The sequence below is a fragment of the Ovis canadensis genome, chromosome X, assembly GCF_042477335.2.
Source record: "Ovis canadensis isolate MfBH-ARS-UI-01 breed Bighorn chromosome X, ARS-UI_OviCan_v2, whole genome shotgun sequence".
NCBI lineage: Eukaryota > Metazoa > Chordata > Mammalia > Artiodactyla > Bovidae > Ovis > Ovis canadensis.
In genome coordinates, this window is record NC_091727.1 from 59,203,537 (window position 1) to 59,228,529 (window position 24,993).

A 24,993-nucleotide genomic window follows, 5' to 3' on the forward strand; every position below is an offset into this window, starting at 1 on the left:
AAAGAGAAAAATAAAAAACAGAGAACACTCATATACACACACAATAAAATAAAAGTCTGTTAGGATAGACTTAAGCCCTAACATATCATTAATTACATTAAATGTAAATGGTCTAAACACATTAAGTCAAAGGTTGGCAGAATAGATTAAAAAATGATTCAAATATATGCTATCAAAAACACTTAAGATAGAAGCATATAAATCAGTCAAAAGTAAAATAAAGGAGAAAGATATAAATACAAACATTACTGAAAAGAAAGCAAGAGTGACAACATTAATATCAGATTAAGTAGCTTTCATAGCGGAGAAAATTACCAGAGATGGGGAGGAATATTACATAATAAAGAAAGGATAAATTCACCAACAAAATATAGCAATCATAAATATATGTGCACCAAACAACAGTGATACAAAATATTTGAAACAAAAACTGATTGGGATGAAAAGAGAAAAAATAACTTCCCGATTATGGCTGGAGACTTCAACCTCTGTGATAGAACAGACAGAAAATCATCCAGGAGATAGAACTCAACACTATCAACTAAGAGAATTGAACTGACATTTATAGAATACTCCACACAACAGCAGCAGCACAGGCATTATTTTCAAGCACCCATGGAACATATACCATGATAGACCATATCCTGGGCTATAAAATAAAACAACAAATTTAAACAAATTGGTATTATACAGAGTGTTCTCTAATACAATGGAATAAAAACTAGAAATCAGTAATAGAAAGATAAGAAAATACTCAAATAAAGTAAAAACCACACTTTTAAATAAAAGAAGTCTCAAGGGGAAAAAAAGTGAAAAAGTCTCAAAGGAAAAAATACACTAAAGTGAATGAAAATGAAAATATAACACATCAAAATTTTTGTGACATAGCTAAAGCAGTGATGAGAGGGAAATTTATAACATTAAATGCTCATATTGGAAAGAGGAAATATCTCAAATCAATAAGCTATGCTCCCATCCAAGAAACTAGAAGAACAAAATAAATCCAAAGCAAGTAAAATAATTGAAGTAGTAGAGATAAGAGCAGAAATAAATTAAAAACAGAAAAGATAATGAAACCAAACTCCAAATTCAGATTTACATTCTACAATTTATCATGTCAAGGGTCTGCTATAATACCTGGCTGCAGTGAAGTGCTTACCACTGGTTTATTGTGATTATCATGGCCACTCCTGAAAGAAGAATGTTATTTATGTATGGCTGCAGCACCAAACAGACAGTGTGGCATATGAATGACAATGCAGCTTCATGTGATGCTGTGGAACATGTGGGATACCGAACATTGCCTAAGATTCTGAGCCATACTGCCCCAGCATTTTGCATGAGCAGCTATATAGCTTCGCAGTAGAAAAATCTAAAGAATCTACAGCACATGTTGTAGTTCGGAGAAAGACAGAAGCACAAAGAAGCTATACCATGGAGAGTACTTTGTGTGGCTGTGATCAGGGAACATATAAGGGTTTACAGATTGGTACTCAAGAATTGGAAGAGATAGGAGCAAAATTTTGTGTTGGCCTATCGTGTTTGAAAAGACTGATATCCCCATTTGAATATAATCTGCCTTCCAGTCTGCTTGACTTTGAAAATGACTTGATTGAATGGAGCTGCAAAGTAACTAGCCCTACTACTTATGTTTTGGATGAAGATGAACCTCGATTCCTTGAAAAAATAGATTACAGTATAGATAGTAATAATGAGTTAGATATCGAATTGACTGAAAACGCAAGAGACTATGAACCTTCTGCCCAAGAAGTAGTAGTTTCTGACTCTGAATCAAGAACCCTTTGATTCAGAGGGTTGAGCCCTTTGCCATCTCTTGTTAATTGCAAAGAAGAAACGAAATATCTTGGTTTTTATTACACAGCAAGTTTGAGAGAAATGAGTTTATAGAGAGCTGACTCAGATAAACAGAAAGCAACTTGGGCCTGTTTGGTTTCAAGACAATGAATACGTTTATTAATTCATGATAAAAAGATGGCTTTGTGAAATGGTCAGTAAAAATGACCAACCTATAGCAAGTAAAAAAGGAGATAAAAATGGCCCGTATCAGGTATGAAAGAGGGGGGATATACTACTGTTTCTTTTGCTTTAAGTGTGTTCATAATTGCTCATTGAAGCATTTTTATGATGGCTCCTTTTAAATCTTTGTTAGACAATTCTACTATCTCTGTCACGTTGGTACTGGCAGCTACTGATTATCTTTGATCAAGTTGAGATCTTTTTAGTTCTTGATATGAGTGTTTTTCCTCCACTGGAACCTGTGTATTATGCTACAAGACTCTGGATCTTCTTTAAACCTTTTATTTTTACTGGCTTCCTCTGACACTGCTCTGGCTGGAGATCTGGTTGGGGAGGATATCACCTCATCACTGTTAGGTGATTGTAGAAGTCCTGGTTCACCATTTGGCCTATGTTGACATTCAGGGGCAGGAATTCTTTGTTACTACTGGGGGAGGCTGAGAGTTCTTGCTTCTCACCAGGCCTCCACTGATACCTCCCTTGCTGGGATTGGTAAGATAACCTTACTACTACTACTACTACTAAGTCACTTCAGTCGTGTCCGACTCTGTGCGATCCCATAGACGGCAGCCCACCAGGCTCCGCCGTCCCTGGGATTCTCCAGGCAAGAATACTGGAGTGGGTTGCCATTTCCTTCTCCAATGCATGAAAGTGAAAAGTCAAAGTGAAGTCGCTCAGTCGTCTCTGACTCTTAGCGACCCCATGGACTGTAGCCCACCAGGCTCCTCCGTCCATGGGATTTTTCAGGCAAGAGTACTGGAGTGGGATGCCATTGCTTTCTCTGATAACCTTACCACTGCTCCTTATATGGTCTTCACTGATACCATGTGGCAGGGGGAGGTATCCTCATCACCTCTAAGGAGTGGTGAAAGTCTCTGATACTACCACAGATGGGAAGGAGAGGGATACATGATTATTACTGGTTTAAGGTGGTAGTCTAGGCTTCTTGCTGTCACTGCAACAGTATATAAAAATACTGACAGTAAAGACATGAAAATGTCTGACTCTTATGTTCATTCATGATATTGTTGTGATTTCTAGAGATTGTGGCAATGATGATGAGCTAGTGAGGGTAAGTATGTGTGTTGGGCAAGACTGAAGTTTTTCTTAACAGAGAATAGACAGTCTCTCTGTGGGTGGGACAGCCTGGGCTTGTGTTTTTAGAAGTGATTTGATAAGCATTTCTGGAACATGACTAAGACCTAAGAACCTGCTGCTGCTGCTAAGTCGCTTCAGTTGTGTCAGATTCTGTGACCCCAGAGATGGCAGCCCACCAGGCTCCTCTGTCCCTGGGATTCTCCAGGCAAGAATACTGGAGTGGGTTGCCATTTCCTTCTCCAAGAACCTGATGCTAGGGACCAAAAATTCAAGAATGTGGTCTCTGATCTTTAAGAACCTAATATGTACTAGAAATAGATAGCTGTACAATGAGATGTACAATTTCTCATAGTAACCAGGAGGTCCCACCGGCCCCTTTATCTGATGCTATTCCTTCCTTCCCTCACTCATTCATTTAAACTTATACCAAGCATTTTATTTCATGCTGGCCTTCATGCAAAACACTGGCAAAGACCAGTAGGAAAAAATGGCTTCCAAAACTAGTCATTACTCTTGAAGAGCTAAACTTACTATGTCCTCTTGGCAAAAAATACTCTCCTACTTAAACTTCTTCTCAAGTCTTTGCAAAGGAAGGTTGTGTGCTTATGGTTAACCCAATTATTCCAGTTATCCCCTTTTACTTGGGTTTATGCATTTTACAAACTCTGTATGTTTTGGCCCTCTGTTTACAGATGCTATCACTATGAGGCCCCTATTAAAATGAAGCAACTTCTCATGGAGTTATATATTATAGGGTTATTATAGGGTTATGTAATTAGTGCTCTGTTTCTCTTCAAAGGCTAATAAATGCTACTGATTGTTGAGTCAGACTGGGAAATCTTGGTCTCCAAAACCTTATCATAATTTCAGATTGGACTTCAAACAGTTTTATCCTGTGAATAGATACATATTATATCCCTAAATAAAGAGTCTGACTGACTACTGACCTATCTTAGTCTGGTATAATCTACCATTGGTCTGAGTGAATTGCTGAACATGTATGTGACTTAGCATTATAAATGTATAGTTAGCCACTCAAAGTCTCCCCTCAAGCAACTCACAGACTACTATAAGAGCATTCATCCCCTAAATCAAAGATACAACCATGAAAATACCTGACGGAAGGCTGTGGAAGAGTGTCTGGATTGGCTGGTACTTGGACTCCCTTTTCCCATTCTTCTTTCCATGTATCCGTGAAGAGGTAATAGTTGTCAGGGTTAATATGGTGAGAGTCTGGAATCTTCATGGCACTGATAAGGTCCTTCCGGAATACCTGTTAAGACATTGCACACACCTTGAGAAGACCATTACTATGGAATTAACACCATTTAATGTTCTCCTTTTAAAAAGACCATCCCCACCAACTCTGCACTCCAGCAAGAGAGACATCTCTAACTTCCTAAATGGTCAGATCAACTTCTATTTGGAAAGGGTGTGAAGAATTGACAGGAAAGTCAGCTTATTCTGGATTTAATAAAGAGTAAAGGGGTTTTTCCTGAATTTTCTTGGGCTCCTTGAATTTAAATCAACAGTACAGGTTACTCTTAAAAAAGTCTCTGTAAAATAAAAATCCTTAACTCTCTCAAATTAATCAATAAGTATCCTATGATAATTTGTAATTATTTAGCTATCACCTTATTTTAAAATTATTTCAGTTCAGTTCAGTTGCTCAGTCATGTCCGACTCTTTGCGACCCCATGAATCGCAACACGCCAGGCCTCCCTGTCCATCACCATCTCCGGGAGTTCACTCAGACTCATGTCCCTCGAGTCCGTGATGCTATCCAGCCATCTCATCCTTGGTCGTCCTCTTCTCCTCCTGCCCCCAATCCCTCCCAGCATCAGAGTCTTTGCCAATGAGTCAACTCTTCGCATGAGGTGGCCAAAGTACTGGAGCTTCAGCTTCAGCATCATTCCTTCCAAAGAACACCCAGGGCTGATCTCCTTCAGAATGGACTGGTTGGATCTCCTTGCAGCCCAAGGGACTCTCAAGAGTCTTCTCCAACATCACACTTCAAAAGTATCAATTCTTCAGCGCTCAGCCTTCTTCACAGTCCAACTCTCACATCCATACATGACCACTGGAAAAACCATAGCCTTGACTAGACGGACCTTAGTCGGCAAAGTAATGTCTCTGCTTTTGAATATACTATCTAGGTTGGTCATAACTTTCTTTCCAAGGAGTAAGCGTCTTTGAATTTCATGGCTGCAGTCACCATCTGCAGTGATTTTGGAGCCCCCAAAAATAAAGTCTGACACTGTTTCTACTGTTTCCCCATCTATTTCCCATGAAGTGATGGGATCAGATGCCATGATCTTAGTTTTCTGAATGTTGAGCTTTAAGCCAACTTTTTCACTCTCCTCTTTCACTTTCATCAAGAGGCTTTTTCATTTCTCTTCACTTTCTGCCATAAGGGTGGTGTCATCTGCATATCTGAGGTTATTGATATTTCTCCCAGCAATCTTGATTCCAGCTTGTGTTTCTTCCAGTCCAGCGTTTCTCATGATGTACTCTGCATAGAAGTTAAAGAAGCAGGGTGACAATAGACAGCCTTGATGCACTCCTTTTCCTATTTGGAACCAGTCTGTTGTTCCATGTCCAGTTCTAACTGTTGCTTCCTGACCTGCATACAGATTTCTCAAGAGGCAGGTCAGGTGGTCTGGTATTCCCATCTCTTTCAGAATTTTCCACAGTTTCTTGTGATCCACACAGTCATAGGCTTTGGCATAGTCAATAAAGCAGAAATAGATGTTTTTCTGGAACTCTCTTGCTTTTTCCATGATCCAGCGGATGTTGGCAATTTGATCTCTGGTTCCTCTGCCGGTTCTAAAACCAGCTTGAACATCAGGGAGTTCACGGTTCACGTATTGCTGAAGCCTGGCTTGGAGAATTTTGAGCATTACTTTACTGGCATGTGAGATGAGTGCAATTGTGCGGTAGTTTGAACATTCTTTGGCATTGCCTTTCTTTGGGATTGGAATGAAAACTGACCTTTTCCAGTCGTGTCGCCACTGCTGAGTTTTCCAAATTCGTTGGCATGTTGAGTGCAGCACTTTCACAGCATCATCTTTTAGGATTTGAAATAGCTCTACTGGAACTCCATCACCTCCACTAGCTTTGTTTGTAGTGATACTTTCTAAGGCCCACTTGACTTCACATTCCAAGATGTCTGGCTCTAGATTAGTGATCACATCATCATGATTATCTGGGTCGTGAAGATCTTTTTTCTACAGTTCTTCTGTGTATTCTTGCCACCTCTGTTAGGTCCATACCATTCCTGTCCTTTATCGAGCCCATCTTTGCATGAAATGTTCCCTTGGTATCTCTAATTTTCTTGAAGAGATCTCTAGTCTTTCCCATTCTGTTCTTTTCCTCTATTTCTTTGCATTGATCGCTGAAGAAGGCTTTCTTATCTCTTCTTGCTATTCTTTGGAACTCTGCATTCAGATGCTTATATCTTTCCTTTCCTCCTTTGCTTTTCCCTTCTCTTCTTGTCACAGCTATTTGTAAGGCCTCCCCAGACAGCCATTTTTCTTTTTTGCATTTCTTTTCCATGGGGATGGTCTTGATCCCTGTCTCCTGTACAATGTCCTAAAATTATTTACGTAGACATAATTTTAGTATTACAGAGAAGTTACAAAAATAATACAGAGATCCCATATATCCTTCTTATATTTCCCTCTAATGTTAACATCTTGTATAACCAGAGTATACCTAAACCAGGAAATCAGCATTCATCTACAACTAATTTTCCCCCTAATGTCTTTCTGTTCCAGAATTCAATCCAGAATCACATTTTGCAGTACTTGTCATGTCTCCTTTGTATCCTCCAGTTTGTGATAGTTTCTCCTTTTCTTTCCAGACCTTGACACTTCTGAAGAGCATCGGTCACATACTTTATATAATGTCTGTACAGTCTGGGTTTGTCTGGTATTTTTTCATGATTTGATTGAGGTTATTCATTTTTGAGCAAAAAATGCCACAGAAAGGATGCTATGACTCTCTTATCCCATTATATAAGGAATGTATGATGCCAATGTCATCTTAGTGGTGATGTTAAACTTGATCAGTTGGTTAAGATAGTGTGTCTTGCTGGTTTTCTCAGCTGTTAGGTTACTATATTTTCCTTTCTACTTAATAAATATCTTCAAGGAGGTACTCTTGAGATGATAAAAAACACCCTGTTTCTCCTCAAACTGTCATGGACTAATTTTAGCATTGACAGATATATTTCTTCCCTGCAAAAGTTATTACTTTTGTTATGGTATTCTAATGGTGATTTGTTATCTTCCTCAGTTCTACCAGCCCTACATTTATGAATTGGAATTCCTCTGTAAAAAAAAAAAATGCCTGCCCCTTCTCCCTATTTTTTTGTTCATTCATTCAATTATTTATTTATATCATTAGCACCTCATGTGGTGGTTTGTTGTTTTAGTTGCTAAGTCGTGTCTGACTCTTGCAACCCCATGGTCTGAAGCCTGCCAGGCTTCTCTGTCCATGGGAGTCTCCAAGCAAGATGGAGTGGGTTGCCATGCCCTCTTCCAGGGGATCTTCCCAATCCAGGGATCAAACCTAGGTCTCCTGCATTGCAGGTAGGTTCTTTTACTGACTGAGCTATGAGGGAAGCCCCCAGAACCTCATGGATCTATTTTATTCTTTGGGTTATAATTCAGTATTACTGTTAATTACTTTGATGCTGAAATTGTTCTACCTTTGGTCACTGGGAGCTCTTTCAGGCTGGCTTGCACCTATGCACTTTTGACACATCCCACTCTTTGAGTACTTTTTAAACTTCCTACATTACAACGTGCCTAGGCATCTTCCACTTGATTATAAAAGCTATTGATTTTATATGTTAATGTCATATCCTGCCACCTTGCTGAATTCTTTTTTTTCTGGTGATTTTTTTATTTGATTTATCCAATAAATGGAGAACATTATGTGAATTTAACACTATTGGGTTGCTTTCTCTGACCTCTCAAGTTCAAGACATTTTTAAAAATTAATTTATTTAATTGGAGGCTAATTACTTTACAATATTGTAGTAGTTTTTGCCATACATTGACATGAATCAGCCATGGGTGTACATGTGTCCCCCATCCTGAACTCCCCTCCCACTTCCCTCCCCATCCCATCCCCCAGGGTTGTCCCAGTGCACCAGCTTTTAGTGCCCTGTTTCATGCATCGAACTTGGACTGGTCATCTATTTCACATATGGTAGTTAATATACATGTTTCAGTGCTATTCTCTCAAATCATCCCACCCTCGCCTTCTCCCATAGAGTCCAAAAGTCTGTTCTTTATATCTGTGTCTCTTCTCCTGTCTCGCATATAGGGTCATCATTACCATGAAAGTTGAAGTATAGAGTATGATACAATAAAGCAATTAATTCTCAGTTGGTGTAGTCTGTTTAAATTGACATTTCACAAAGTACAGGACTGAACGATCATATAATCAGTTCAATTCAGTCACTCAGTCGTGTCCGACTCTTTGCGACCCCATGAACCACAGCACGCCAGGCCTCCCTGCTGCTGCTAAGTCGCTTCAGTTGTGTCCGATTCTGTGTGACCCCATAGACGGCAGCCTGCCAGGCTTCCCTGTCCCTGGGATTCTCCAGGCAAGAATACTGGAGTGGGTTGCCATTTCCTTCTCCAATGCATGAAAGTGAAAAGTGAAAGTGAAGTCGCTCAGTCGTGTCCGACTCTTAGCGACCCCATGGACTGCAGCCCACCAGGCTCCTCCATCCATGGGATTTTCCAGGCAAGAGTACTGGAGTAGGGTGCCGTTGCCTTCTCTGCACCAACTCCCGGAGTTCATCCAAACCCATGTCCATTGAGTCGGTGATGCCATCCAACCATCTCATCCTCTGTTGTCCCCTTCTCCTCCTGCCCTCAATTGTTCCCAGCATCGGGGTCTTTTCAAATAAGTCAGCTCTTCGCATCACGTGGCCAAAGTATTGGAGTTTCAGCTTCAACATCAGTCCTTCCAATGATGTCGTTTAAATGAATAAGGACTCATTCCATTTGCTACTTTGCAGGGACAACTCTACAAATACCTATTGGTTTCATTTAGGGAAGATTTAGAATTAATAATATGACCTGAATAGGAAACCAACGCTGAACATGCTGGTGATGAAGTGGTAACAAAATGACCTTCCTATGAAGAATCCTAGCCAATTAATTGGGTACTGTGTGGGGAGAAAGCTAAGTCTATAGGAAACAAAAATGGGAGGTTTATTACATAATGCTTTGTATAAGGAAGTAAGAGAGGATCACAGACATATCTATTAACATATTTTGCACAGAGCTCAGTGTTCTGGGTGGCCAGTGGGAGAAACTGAATCACCATTTTGCTGAAGACTCTGAACCATCTCTATAAATTACCAGAGTGCCTTTAATGAGACAGTGGTTAAGAAGAGGTAGCAATTTACAATTGTGCTCAACTACTGCCTCTGTGAAACAGGGTTCTGTGGGAAATCCTACCTTAGCTCTGGAAAGACTACTACAACCAAGTATTTTTCAACCTCCTAAAATATTTCATTATTTTCCATATGATATATTTCTCAAAATAAATCAACTGACTGCAAAGTCATGCTTTGGGTTTAGTAACAATCACATAGCAATATACCATGTCTTCATACCTGATAAAATTGCTTATGAAAATCTGTTCTGTAGCATTTTCTAAGTTAGCCTAGAGACACAGAAGTGGGCTGAATGGTGCCCAGCCCAACTTCAAAAACATGTCCACATCCTAATTTCTGGAACCTGTCAATGTTACATTACTTTAGAAATGAGTTCTTTGCAGATAAAAATAATTTAAGGATTCTGAGATGAAATGATAATCCTGGAAAATCCAGGTGGGCCTTAAATCCAGTAACAAGTGTCTTTATAAGAGAAAGGCAGAGGCAAATCTGAGACAGAAGAGAAGGGAGCACAACCATGGAGGTAGAGACTGGAATGATTCATTAATCCACAAGTCATTAAGTGCTGACAGCTATCAGAACCTGGAAGAGCAAGAACAGAATTTCCCTAAAGCTTCTGGAGGGAGCAATCTGGTCGATTTTGGACTTGTGAGAAAATAAATTCCTGTTGTTTTAAGCTACTCAGTTTGTGGTAATTTGTTACAGCAGCCCTAGGAAACTAATACACACATTTACCAAACATAAGAGAAACTTGAAGACTCTAGACAAAGAGAAAAAGCAGAGGCCAATGAAATTTGGCTCTTGTCCATTGCTTCAGAAATAGCAAACTCCCAGGGAACAGGAATACTGTGAAGTCTGGGGAACCTGGGACTGTAGAAATACCAATCAATTCATACCTATTTTTCTTAAGCAAATGAAAGCTAAATCCAATGACTACTGTAATTCTCTCTTCCACCTTTAGAAAAAAGACTTACATGGTAAGCTTGATTTCAATTTTACAAGCTAGCCAGATTAAATAGCATTAGATCCAAGGTTTCCAGAGAAGCATTTTTACTCAAGGCAGAGTGCAAGAGTCTGCCTTATCTTGCTGTAGAAGTCAAACATTTCAAGTATGAGGCAGAACATAAAATGCTGAAGAGGGGATAGGAATGCAAGTTCAGTACTCAGGAAGATATCTGCAAAGTGATACAAAATATATTTACCAGACTGGTCTCATGAATTTGCTTCTGGTAAGAAAAGGTATTTTTTAAGGTTTTTAAAATAAACATGGGCAAACAAAATAGTTATAGTGTATCCTGATAGAGGTATCAGTTTTATTCATATATAGTAGTATACACATATGTTCATATTTGTATTTATTTTCATAAAGAAACAATAAAAAGATAAGCCAAGAACTTACAAAGAAAACCATTTAATGGTAAGAAAAGGGGAGAAAATAGGGACAAGAGAGAGAAAGGGAAAAAGGGAGAAAAGAGAGACAAAAGCTGGATCTCTCTGAATGTATTTTGTTTCATAGTTTGATATTCGAACCAAACAAATGTTTTAAATGGTTAAAAATAAATTAAAAATCTTTATAAAGAAAGGAATATGGGTCTAGGGACAGACTGCTGGGATTGGTCTACTAATTTTACCACTTACTAGTTTGGGGAAGTTGTCTAAATTGTCTATGTCTCAGTTTACTTATCTGTAAAACAAGAATAAGAACCCTTAACCTCACTGGGATAGTTGTGGGGATTAAACAGGCGAATTTATGTAAAGATCTTTAGTATGGTATTGGGCTCATGGTAATTGCTAAATAAACCTCAGCTGCAGTTATTTTACTATCATCAACATAGTCTCAGCTTTAGTTCTAAAAGCAGAAAGTTCTCTTTTCCAGTCCATAAATTGTTGATAGGTAAAAGGAGACGTGAGTTCATGGCTCAACTAAAACGTGGACGGTCTGACTTCCAAAGACAGTGTTCCCAAGCAAGAGCCCCATCGAGAACTTTAACCAACATTCTATAGGTCACAAGATAATGCAGAAACTTCACAAAATGAAACATGGGTATTTGCTGCTAAATTAAAGATTGTGAATGAGGGATCTGGATATTGACACTGACCTAGGTAATGAAGTTTAGAAGTTTTACAAGTTCTTAATTGTGTGCCTATTTTATATGCACTGGTAGTTTCCCCAAAAGTTCCTGAAACAAAAAGACTTTGTACTTACCAGATATCTGCTCATTTATGGTCAAAGAGGGAATTCACAGCCTAACATACAGCCCAGAAGCTATGCCAAGTCCAACAGTGCATGCCCATCCTGGCCCCTCAGATGCTTGCAGAAACAAAGGAGGCCTCACTATGAATTCAATTAGAATATCAATGCTTAACCTGCCAGAGCCACAAAATGAAAATGCCCTTCATGGACAGCTCTGGCTTTTACTGTTCTCATTAACATCTCTCAGTGGGCAGTTTCTTAAAGCACAGCTAGTCTGAACATTTCTGTGACATTTTTTAGAGGAAAAGCCAAAACATTTACTTCCTATATGACACAAAGGGGAACACTGTCTGGTCCATGTATAATGAAGCAGAGAGATTGATCAGTTTTGATTAATAGTCACTAAATCTAAAACTATACATAACTGATGACAAACAGATGTCACCCCAAAAGCATTAAAAAAAAAACAGCTGCAAACACAGTAACTATATCTAATCAAAAGGAATAAACTGTAAGTGATTTTCTTAGAATTATAAATCTTAAGGCAAAAAGAGACTTTTCAGGTTATCTAAAAAGAATAAACCATTCAAAGCAGAGAAAGCCTAGCAAAGAATTTCCATAAACAAAAACAGCCAATGCTGTCAAGACATTATGTCCCACAGTGGTTTTTCCAGTGAAGCGAAACTTATTTCTCAGTTTAAAGCTTTAAAAAGCATGGACATATCTTTCAGATAGTTTAAAATATTTCTTAGGTTTCTTATAAAGAATAAATAGGACATTTCTGATGGCTGTGGGCTGACATCAACTGAAACACTGATTCCCAAAAAGCAATGTACTTTTAGGCTGCTTAGGTAGGTTTGATAATTCTCTTTACCCTGTATCACAGAGGTATTTACCATGATATTGATATATCCTGGTAATGGAGGAGTGGGAGCAACTGAGTCTGACTTGAAGATCTGAGCAATTTTCGCATAAGAGATGACATCTGAAGTTTGCTTTCAAAGTTTTTCTCCCATTCCTCAATGTCCCTTTTTGTGCAATAAGTGTGCATTTGCAAGCTTAGTACTTTTTATCTGCTGTGGGTCAGAAAACCAAATAATCAAGTTTGTTAGAGATACAGGTAAAATGATATGAATAGGCTCTATTTGAGAGTATGCAGTGTATTCTGCTGACTTGAAATATATGAGCTTTCACCCTGCTGCTATGAAAGTCTCAGATGTAACAAATGAGACTCTAGGCCTAGAGGAGACATGCAGTCAATCTTTTAAGATAGGTTGATATGTTTTATAGACCAGTTAGACTAATATTAGGTGAAAATATCCAGGCTTTGAGAAAGAATGAAATATTTTTTAATATATTCAAATTGGTCGCCTAGTACTATGAACTTTTTCTACAGCAATTAGCTTTTTAAAAACCTCTTCAAGAATAGTGGCTCACTTGAGAATCAGAAGAAGGCTACTAGCTCAGAAAAAAATATACATAAAAACATATCCTTAAAAGTCTGCATACAATTTTCAGAAGGTATCAAAGCCCCTGAACATATGTGGAATTCACACACCCCTAGGAAATGCTTCTCTAGAGGATAAATCAGGGGGAGGCACACACAGGAATCTCAGCAAAGCACTAAACATCAAAGAAAATATTTGTCTATCTGTGTAGCCAATTAAGCCTCAGAGAAAAAGATCATTTATACTGCATTTCAATGATTAACTCCTAGTTTTGAAAAAACACATGAGGTTTCATCTTGGACCTGTAGGGAGTCAGAAAAAAGAAATTCTCATCCTTACAGGAAGAAAAAGGCAGGAGAGGCAGCAAATTAACGATTTTTTGTGAAACCGTTAGAGAAATGAGTCACAGGACAAATGGTCAGACTCAAAGAGAGACAAGCATGCCTGCAGGGAGACATAGGACAGAAGCATTTACTTAGTTGGGGCAGAGGTCACAGTAGGAACATTAAATAAGAAATTCTGATGAATCTCTGGGGGCCAAGTGGGGACTACTAAGAGAATATGAAGTTTCTGGGGGCTGTACTCATAGGGAGTTCCCACCTTCTTGTAAGCTTTTTCTCTAGAAATCTAGGAGGGCTCTCACAGGGAAGTTAGGGAGAGAACCTGGAGAAAAAGCTCCCCCAATGGTACTGTCTGGGTTGCTGGTGTTCAGTGTCCTGGCTCCCTTACTGAACAGAAGGCTTCATCTACAGAAGAAGGATTTCAAGTGAGGGCACTGAAATAATTTGACTGGTGCTATGGGAAGGGAGAAGCACCCAGCCTCAGCTTCCCTGTGTTACTCAAGGGAGAAAAAAGTCTTAATCTCAAGAGAGAGAATCTCAAGGACACAGACTGAGAATACCAGAAGATACCTGCTATAGGCAGACAGGATAATAGTGGGCAGGGGCAAAATGCTCTATCCCTGAAGGCCACTCCCCAACCTTGCTCCCAAACACAGGACTACTACACACTCCTAAGATTGAGATGTAATCAGAAGAATAGAGAACACTATCCCGCCTAAATATCCTAAATATTTAATACCATTACCACCACACTAAAGCCTCCAATGATAACAGTAGCTATACTAGAAGAGCTGCAGAAGACAAAATCTCTGAGGACAAGCATAAAGGAAAAGGTCAAGAAAGGAGACAAAAACAAGGTCACCAGAGGAATTCCAAGTCTCTTGTACCCATAGTAAGAACTAATTTCAAACACCCTTGTACACTGCTGGTGGGAATATAAACTGATGAAGCCCCTTTGGAAGACAGTCTGGCATTCTCTCAAGTGGTTAAACAGTTACCATAGGACTCAGCAATCCTACATCTAGGTGTTTTTGAAAACATATGTCCAACTAAAAACATGTATATGAAAGCTCACAGCATCATTACTCATAATATTAAAAAAATGTAGACAACCCAAATTTCTATCAACTAAAGAATTGATTTTTAAAATGTGATATATGCATATAATGGAATATCATTTGGTAATAAAACGGAAACGAAGTATTGATACATGCTACAACATGGATGAATCTTGAAAATGTTAAGTGAAAGTCAGTCACAAAAGGCCATATACTGTATGATTCCATTTATATGGAATGTCTAGAATAGGCAAAACCATAGAAACAGAAATTAGATTAGTGGTTGCCAGTGGCTGGGAGTGGGGTCTGGGGAGTTAACTGCTAATGGATAGGGTGTTTCTTTCTGGGGTGATGAAAATGTTCTAAATTTAGATTGTGGTAATGGTTACCCACACAACTCTGTGAATATACTAAAACACCCTGAATTATACACTATAAGTAGATGAACTGTATGCTGTAAGAATATCTCAAAAAAGATGATAAAAATGTTTTTTTTTTAAAAAAGAACAATCCCTATGGTACTAATGACATCATCTGAAAGGCTTTGACATCCACTCTCACTTAGCAATAACAAGGCATTCCTCCTCCTCCTCAATGTGATATCAGTAGAGACTGGGTAGGGAGCCTAGACTGTCGCCACTGTCCATCAATAATGCAGCAACTGTTACCACACCACTCCCTGCTATAAGTGGAGGCAACAAAATGCGGACTTCCATCCCTGCTAAGTAGTAATGAGTTACCCTTCCCCATTCCCAGAGAGAACAGAACTACCTCCCTAGAGAGATAACAGAACTAGGATGAAGAATGTAGGGAAATCTGCAACTGGTGGTAAGAAGTCAGCACGCCTCTTCCCCACCGGTCTGGTTATTATGGAGGCCTGCCAAAACAGATTTAAATAAGACTTAGTGTCTAAGCTTCCTTGGTGGTTCAGTGGTAAAGAAACAATCTGCCAATGCCAGAGACACGGGTTTGATCCTTGATCCGAGAGGATCCCACATGCTTCAAAGCAACTAAGCCAGTGCACCAGCAACTATCGAGCCTATGCTCTAGAGCCCAGGAGCCACAACTACTGAGCCCATGTGCTGATACTACTGAAGCCCACTTGCCCTAGAGTCCATATTCTGCAGTAAGAGAAGTCACTGAAATGAGAAACCCATGCACTGCAACTGAAGAGTAGCCCCTGCTCTCCACAACTAGAAAAAGGCCTGTGCAAGAGTGAAGACCCAGCATGGCCAAAAATGAAATAAACAAAAAAAATTTTTTAAAAAGACCTGGTGTCTGTTATCATAATAACCCACCACCCCCACCCCACGAAAACCTAGCTCAGGATGCAACAGAAAACTTCTCAGAATACTAAGAACCAGGAATGAGAAGAGACTAATAAATAGACACCAACACCAAGATGACACAAATGTTTTAATTATCTGACAAGGATTTTAAAGCAGCCATCACAAAAATGCTTCAACGAGAAATTACAAACATGTTTAAAAAAAATGAAAGTTTCAGTAAAAAAATAAGAGGATATAAAGAATAACCAAATGGAAAATTTGAAATGAAATAATACAATAATACAATAATCCTTATTTTCAAATTCAGACTTAAATTGAAGAAAGTAGGGAAAACCACTAGATTATTCAGGTATGACCTAAATCAAATCCCTTACAGTGGAAGTGACAAACAGATTCAAGGGATTAGATCTGATAGAGAGAGGGCCTGAAGAACTTTGGACAGAGGTTTGTGACATTGTACAGGAGGCAGTGATCAAGACCATCCCTAAGAAAAAGACAAGCAAAAAGGAAAAATGGTTGCCTGAGGAGGCCTTACAAAAAGCTGAGAAAAGAAGAGAAGCAAAAGGCAAAGGAGAAAAAGAAAGATATACCCATTTGGATGCAGAGTTCCAAAGAATAGCAAGGAGAGACAAGAAAGCCTTCCTCAGTGATCAATGCAAAGAAATAAAAGAAAACAATAGAATGGGAAAGGCCAGAGATCTCTTCAAGAAAATTAGATACCAAGGGAATGTTTCATGCAAAGATGGGCACAAGAAAGGACAGAAATGGTATGGACCTAACAGAAGCAGAAGAGATTAAGAGGCGGCAAGAATACACAGAAGAACTATACAAAACAGATCTTAATGACCCAGATAATCATGATGGTGTGATCACTCACCTAGAGCCAGACATCCTGGAATGCAAAGTCAAGCTGGCCTGAGGAAGCATCACTACAAACAAAGCTAGTGGAGTTGATGGAATTACAGTTGAGCTATTTCAAATCCTAAAAGATGATGCTGTGAAAGTGCTGCACTCAATATGCCAGCAGATCTGGAAAACTCAGCAGTGGCCACAGGACTGGAAAAGGTCAGTTGTCATTCCAATCCCCAAAAAAAGCAATGCCAAAGAATGTTCACACTATCACACAATTACACTCATCTCACGCTAGCAAAGTAATGCTCAAAGTTCTCTAAGCCAGGCTTCGATAGTACATGAACCGTGAACTTCCAGATGTTCCAGATGGATTTAGAAAAGGCATAGGAACCAGAGATCAAATTGCCAACATCCACTGGATCATGGAAAAAGCAAGAGAGTTCCAGAAAAACATCTATTTCTGCTTTATTGACTATGCCAAAGCCTATGACTGTGTGGATCACAATAAACTGGAAAATTCTTAAAGAAAAGGGAATACCAGACCACCTGACCTGCCTCCTGAGAAATCTGTATGCAGGTCAAGAAGCAACAGTTAGAACTGGACATGGAACAACAGACTGGTTCCAAATAGGAAAAGGAGTACGTCAAGGCTGTATATTGTCACCCTGCTTCTTTAACTTCTATGCAGAGTTCAGTTCAGTTCAGTTGCTCAGTCGTGTCCGACTCTTTGCGACCCCATGAATCGCAGCACGCCAGGCCTCCTTGTCCATCACCATCTCCCGGAGATCACTCAGACTCACATCCATCGAGTTAGTGATGCCATCCAGCCATCTCATCCTGGGTCATCCCCTTCTCCTCCTGCCCCCAATCTCTCCCAGCATCAGAGTCTTTTCCAATGAGTCAACTTTTTGCATGAGGTGTCCAAAGTACTGGAGCTTCAGCTTCAGCATCAGTTCTTCCAATGAACAGTCAGGACTGATCTCCTTCAGAATGGACTGGTTGGATCTCCTTGCAGTCCAAGGGACTCTCAAGAGTCTTCTCCAACACCACAGTTCAAAAGCATCAATTCTTCGGCGCTCAGCCTTCTTCACAGTCCAACTCTCACATCCATACATGACCACAGGAAAAACCAAATGCCAGGCTGGATGAAGCACAAGCTGGCATCAAGATTTCCAGGAAAAACATCAATAACCTCAGATATGCAGAGGACACCACCCTTATGGCAGAAAGCAAAGAAGAACTAAAGAGCCTCTTGATGAAATTGAAAGAGGAGAGTGAAAAAGTTGGCTTAAAATTCAACATTCAGAAAACTAAGATCATGGCATCCGCTCCTGTCACTTCACGGCAAAGAGATGGGGAAACCATGAAAACAGTGAGAGACTTTTTTGGGGCTCCAAAATCACTGCAGATGTTGACTGCAGCCATGAAATTAAAAGATGCTTGTTCCTTGGAAGAAAAGCTATGACCAACCTAGACAGCATATTGAAAAGCAGAGACAGTACTTTGCCAACAAAGGTCCATCTAGTCAAGGCTATAGTTTTTCCAGTAGTCATGTATGGATGTGAGAGTTGAACTGTAAAGAAAGCTGAGCAGAGAATAACTGATGCTTTTGAACTGTGGTGTTGGAGAAGACTCTTGAGAGTCCCTTGGACTGCAAGGAGATCCAACCAGTCAATCCTAAAGGAAATCAGTCCTAAATATTCATTGGAAGGACTGATGCTGAAGCTGAAACTTCAATATTCTTGCCACCTGATGCAAAGAACCACTCACTGGAAAAGACCCTGACACTGAGAAAGACTGAAGGCAGGAGAAGGGGACAGCAGAGGATGAGATGGCTAGATGGCATCACCGATGCAATGGACATGAGTTTAAGTAGGCTCCAGGAGTTGGTGATGGACAGGGAAGCCTGACATGCTGCAGTCCATGGAGTCACAGAGAGTCGGACACAACTGAGCGACTGAACTGAACATAATAATTGACGTAAATAGATACTATAGGCTCAATAGAATAATGGACTTAACAGAATAAAGAATCAGGGGACAGGAGCTGGGAGTGGGCGGCGTGGGGCCTGAGGGCTGCGGTGCAGGCGTGGCTGTGGGGCTCAGGCAGCCGCTCTCTGGCGCTCGTATGCATGGCCCATGGACTCCATGCTATGAACTGGCAGCCCTCAGCTGGGCAGGGGCCAAGCGGGCATCCACTGACCCTGTTGGCAGCCATGATCGTGAACTCGGTGCCCTGCCCTCTGCTGCTCTACCTGTGCCTCATGTGGTTAGACAAGCCCCTAGGAATCTGGCTGCTCTGTTTACCATGTACTTGGAGCACTGGTCTGGCAGCAGACCCAGGTTGTCTCCCAGACTGGTACATGTTATCTCTCCTTGGCACTGGAGCTGTTCTGATGTGTGAAGCAGGCTGTACTATTAATGATATGTGGGACCAGGACTATGATAAAAAGGTTACAAGAACAGCAAGTCACCCAATAGCTGCTGGAGACATTTCAACTTTTTGATCCTTTGTTTTTCTTGGGGAACAGCTGACCTTGGCCCTGGGCATTCTTCTGTGTTTGAATTACTACAGCTCTTGGAGCAGCATCCCTACTTCTTGTCATTACCTACCCGCCAAAGAAAGGAATTAAATACTGGCCTCAGTTAGCCTTGGGACTGACATTTAATTGAGGAGCATTACTTGGGTGGTCTGCTATCAGGAGCTCCTGTGATCCATCCGCTTGCCTTCCTCTTTATTTTTCTGGAATTATGTGGACTCTAATATATGATACTATCTATGCCCATCAGAATAAAAGAGATGATGCTTTGATCGGGCTTAAGACCACAGCACTGCAGTTCTGTGAAGACACCAAGAAGTGGCTCAGTGGTTTCAGTGTGGCCTGCTGGGGGTGCTGAGCCTGGTGGGAATGAAGAGCGGCCAGATTGCACCCTTCTACACTGCCCTGGCTGCTATAGGAGCCCATGTGGCTCACCAGGTTTATACTCTGGAGAGCCACAGACCTGAAGACTGTTGGGAAAAGTTCACCTCTAACCAAACAACAGGATTAATAATTTTTTTAGGGACTGTCCTTAGGAATTTGTGGAAAGCAAAGGAGACCAATGAAACAAAGTAAAATAAAGAAAACAGAATAGAAAATTAGCAAATTAAATTTATCTAAGGATTTCTAAAACAAATTTTTACAAAACACTCTCAGGTCTTGTTACCATATAATTAGATTTGAGTAAGTCTTATAGTATGTTAATAAATTACAGACCAGTAAATGAAGTTTTAGAGCACTGTGGCCTAGATTTTAGTTCAAGTATGTACATGTCAGATTCTTCTCCTGTCACAGACACCAGGGGACTTTGCAGGATTTGCAGTGACCTGGAGTATTTAAGTTAATGCTTTCTTCCTGTTGTAATTCTCACCTAGAGTTACAGGAATTATATGATTTTTAGCACTTTAGCAAAAAACCCTCATATACATCTCATCTGAATGAATGCCTCTTTAGGAAAATGGACTCTCTTTTTCAGGGAAAAATAAAAAGCTGCTACAGAAAGTTGGGGCTTACCGATCTTTGTATTGACCTTTATTTACTGCCAAAAGCTGCAATTCAGGAAACCATTCAGGTTTTTATATTTTAGGAGAAATTTAAGTAAGCAAATAAAATTTTTTTACCTACCAAAAAAAAAAGAATCAGTGAACAAGAGAAATTAATCTAACCAACAGAAAGAATATACACTGGAAAAAAATGAGTCTCAAGGATCTGTGGGAAAATAACAAAGGATCTAACATTCAAGCAACTGAAGTCTCAGAAGAAGAGAAAAAAAGGTGAAGCTGAAAAATAGCTGAAGAAATAATGATTGAAAACAAACTTGGCAGAAGATATAAACTCAGATTATATAATCTAACTTAGGATGAAATCTCAAACAGGATAAATCCAAAGAAATCCATGCTCAGGTATGCAGTTGTAAAGTTTTCTTTGGAAAACTAAAGATGAAGAAAAATCTTGAAGGCAACTGGAAAAGAAGTGACTGGTTACCTATAGGAGAGCAACCATTTGAATGAGAACAGATTTCTCATTAGAAACCATGGAGACAAGAAGGAACTAGCACATTTTTCAAGTGCTGAAAAAAAAGTTTTGTCAAACCAGAATTCTATATCAAGTGAAAATACCCTTCAGGTGAAAACAAGACATTCTCAAATGAAAACTAAGAGAATTAATCACTAGCAGAATTCCCCTAAAAGAATAGCTAAATGGAGTTCTTCATAGAGAAAGGAAACAAAAGGAATAAGTTGGAATATCAGGAATAAAGAAAGAACAAGAGAATAAAAATATGGGTAAATAAAACAGACTATTCCTTTCCTCCTGAATTTTATAATAATATTTTATGGTTGAAGCAAATATTCTAACATTGTCTAATGCAGTTCCCAATGTATATAGAGAAAATATTTAAATAACTATATGATAAAAGTGGGGGGTGGATAAACAAACCTAAATGGCGGTAGCCTTCCTTTTACTTCACTTAAAATAGTATATATAAAATGTAGGGAACAGTAGACTGATAAGTCATTTTGGAAGATGGTCCTCTCTTTAAAAGGTTGCTTCTCAAGAGCAACCACTAAAAATCTACACAAAGATATATGTGTCTTTAAATCTTAAAAGCCACCATAGAAAAATCAATATGGGGGAAATTCCCTGGTGGTTTAGTGGTTGGGACTCTGCTTTCACTGCTGAGGTCTCAGGTTCAATCCCTGGTTGGGGAACTAAGATCCTGTAAGCTGCATGCCACAGCCAAAAGAAGAAAAAAAAAATCAACATGGAATTTTAAAAAATATTCAAGTAATCCACAAGACAGAAAATAAGAGGGAAAACAAAAAACAGAAAATAGAAAAACAGTAAAATGGCAGACTTAAACCAAATCATAATAAAAATTACATTAAATATAAATGTTTTAAAAATGCCAGTAAAGAGACAGAGATTTAAAGAGTAGGGTAAAAAATGACCCAACTATATAAGAAACCCATTTCAAAAAAAATCATATGCGTAAAAGTAAAAGGATGGAAAAATATACCATATACCATGTAAACATGAATCAAAAGAAAGCCAGAAACTATATTAGTATTAGATAGTATAGACTTCAGGAAAAATAAAATTACCAAAGACAAAGAGGGACATTACATGATGATAAATTCACCAAAAAGGTACAGTAATCCCAAATATGTATGTAGTTAACAACAGAACTTAAAAATACACAAAGCAAATCTGATAGAAATAAAAGGAGAAAGAGGCAAATCCACGATTACAGTTGGAGACTGCTACAGCCCTCTCTAAACAATGGATACTACTACTAGGCAGAAAATCAGCCAGGATACAGAAGAGTACCATCAACTAATAGGACCCAACAGCAGCATAATACACATTGTTTTCAAGTGCCCATGAAATATTCACCAAGATAAACCATATCTTGTGCCAGAAAACAAACCTTGACACCTGTAAAAGAACTAAAACCATACAGATTATGTTCTGTGACAAAAATGAACTCAAACTAGAAATCAGTAACAGAAAGGTAGCAAGAATAGTCTCCAAATGCTTGAAAACTAAACAACACTTTTCTAAATAACACATGTATCAAAGAGGAAGTCTCAAGGAAAATAAAAATACTGAAATGGATGAAAATGAAAATAAACATACCAAAATTAATGGGGTGAAGCTAAGGAGTATTTAAAGGGAAATTTACAGCACTAAAATTCTTATATTAGAAAAAAGGAAAACTTTCAAAGCCTAAGCATCAACCTCAAGAGTCTAGAAAAAAGTACAAAATAAAACTAAAGCAAAAAGGAGGAAAATAATAAATATAAAAGCAGAAATCAATAGAGATTGAAAAGAGAAAAATAAGACATAATTTCACTGATTACAGACTAACTTTGGCAACACAATATATTATGTAGTATTGGATTATAACCCAAAGTATAAAATAAATATACATGAGTTCATACAGATATAAATAAGCCATTAAATAAAATTTTCAAATGATGGAAGCATCTAAGAATATTTTTATAATTGCTTACTTTTGGGAAACAATTAGACAATCTAATATAAAGCTCTAGCACATAAAATTTCAATGAATGGAACCTATGAGAGGTAGATGTGATAATGTCCATGTTATAACAACAAAACAAATTACCTCAGAGAGACGAAATAAACCAGCAAAACATGGAATCAATCTCTTCTAATGCCAAGGCTGGTTTTGCTATACAATATCAGGTTCTTTCTTTTGTAACAGAATGGGGCATATAAATGAAAAAAATTTGCTTCCAGTAGCCCAGGTCTTCAATCTTTTGCTAAAGAATGATATTCTAACTTGGAGGCAGCAGGCCTTGTGACTCAAAGCTCTTGAGTCACTTTACCTTCTAGGACTGGTTGTCCTAAATGGGAAAGTAGGAAGGTTTCTTTCTCATCAATTCTGCAGTCAAAGCCACCTCTGGATAGATGGGAAATTTGTTTTACTCCTGTTTATGTGTATTTTATTTCCTAAGTTTTTTTGTATGACACAGGCACATATAAATACACACTGATAGTCTACTGTGCCCAGAAAGATCCCTGGCAAAAGACAGAAAAGTGATCTCTGAGAAAGGGAGGAATGCTCTCTCTGACACCCAAAAGCAATGCCTCCCCCCACCACCCTGCATGAGGTCAAATGGAACCTGGCCTTCTTTCTAATCAATAGAAAATGGCAAACATGATGGGACATCATTCTCATGATTATGTTATATAAACCTCAATCAGACTGGAGTAAAAGACTCTCCCCTCACTGGATTTCAAAGTAGGCTACTGTGTTTTGAGGGGACCCATGGAAAAGGCCACATGGCAAAGAACTATAAGCAACCTAGGAGTGGAGGGTGGTCCTCTACCAAAAACCAATGATGACAACAAACAGGGACCTCTCAGTACTCCAGCCAGAAGATGAATTCTGCCAGCAACTTGAATGAACTTGGAAACAAATTTTTCCCTAATCAAACTTCCAGATGAGAACACAGCCCAGCCAGCACACTGACTGCAGCCTTGAAAGACCTTGAACAGAGAGAATCTAGTCACGCTGTAGCCAGACTCCTGACACACAGAAACTGATAATAAATGTGTGCTGCTTTAAGCCACTAACTTTGTGATAACATATAATGCTGCAATAGTTTGCTAATACATTCTCTTTTCCTTTGCAGACAAGAAAGACTACTTATAGTAGAAGTGAAGATAGGCAAGATCAGTTTCTCATCATTTAATTATCACAGAGGAAAGTCTGTAAGATCCACTAAACTATTCCCAAATCCAAGTGCACTTTGCTGCCCTTGAGGCAGATGACCAGCCTCACAAGGACTGGGACTTTTTTTTTGGCTTCGTGGTAGTGCCCCGAAGGCTGTGAACATTTACCATAGCCCCAAAGATCTCCAACCCAGTCTTTTCCTTCTCTATCAATGACTTCTTCATCTACCCTTTCTGCATTGCCTCCCACTTACCAACTTAGATTTTTCCTATCATAGGCCAGATCATTGGCTCTTTTGGTCCATCCCAATTCTCTGGGTTACTCTGACTTCTTGGCTAGGGGAGGATTTATATTCTAAAGCCAGGCACTTAGGTGCCATTACCAAAATGGAAGCAGAGTGTAGACCACTGTTTTCCCAAAGGAAAAATAAAACGGAATCTTTCTTGAAAAAAAAAAAGTAGATAGACTTGTTTTCATCAGAAATACAAACCTATCCACTGGAACATAGTTTACTCCTCACATCTCTAAGATCTGGGTATTGTAGATATGTAGGCAGAAGGTAGCTGTCTAATTTTTCAAGTCTAAAAATTTAATATCTGATCTCACCTCGGCAGGCTTCTTGCGTTCATTTGGCATTTTTGACTTGCTCCTATACATTGAGCCAAAAGTAGAGGAAGTGGAAGGATCTGTAAAAGATAATTAGAAAAAATACTGAAACTTATTACCTGCTATTATAACTAAATGTCATCCAAGAGTATGTGAAATACATGATGGAGAAGAACACGGTGACCTCATATCACTAAAGAAAATAGTTAAATTGCAACCACAAAAGCCTCATAAAGGAGTTTAATGACATTTATAGGTGACATTCCAGGGTGCAAAAGCTTCAACAATGCTAATACTGAGGAGATTCAATTTGGTATAATCATACTTCATTATAATTTAGAACAAGACAATTTATGTTCCATCTAGAGAAAAAGTATCCGCAAAAGCAACTGAAAAAACTAAAAA

The 24,993-nt window shown here is 39.0% G+C and overlaps 1 protein-coding gene and 1 pseudogene across 3 annotated transcripts in view; one reads left to right on the forward strand and one right to left on the reverse strand.

The window, feature by feature from the left end:
• JADE3 (jade family PHD finger 3) overlaps positions 1-24,993 on the reverse strand; it is a 142,661-nt gene that overhangs the window by 45,663 nt on the left and 72,005 nt on the right. For all 3 annotated transcript variants that reach the window (XM_070290194.1, XM_070290195.1, XM_070290196.1), the window contains exons 3-4: positions 24,589-24,668; positions 4,251-4,408 (exon numbers count right to left, since the gene is read on the reverse strand). In XM_070290194.1, coding sequence (XP_070146295.1) covers positions 4,251-4,408; positions 24,589-24,668 — 238 coding nt within the window. The remainder of the gene's footprint in view (positions 1-4,250; positions 4,409-24,588; positions 24,669-24,993) is intronic.
• Positions 10,074-19,880, forward strand: LOC138930086 (4-hydroxybenzoate polyprenyltransferase, mitochondrial pseudogene; annotated as a pseudogene).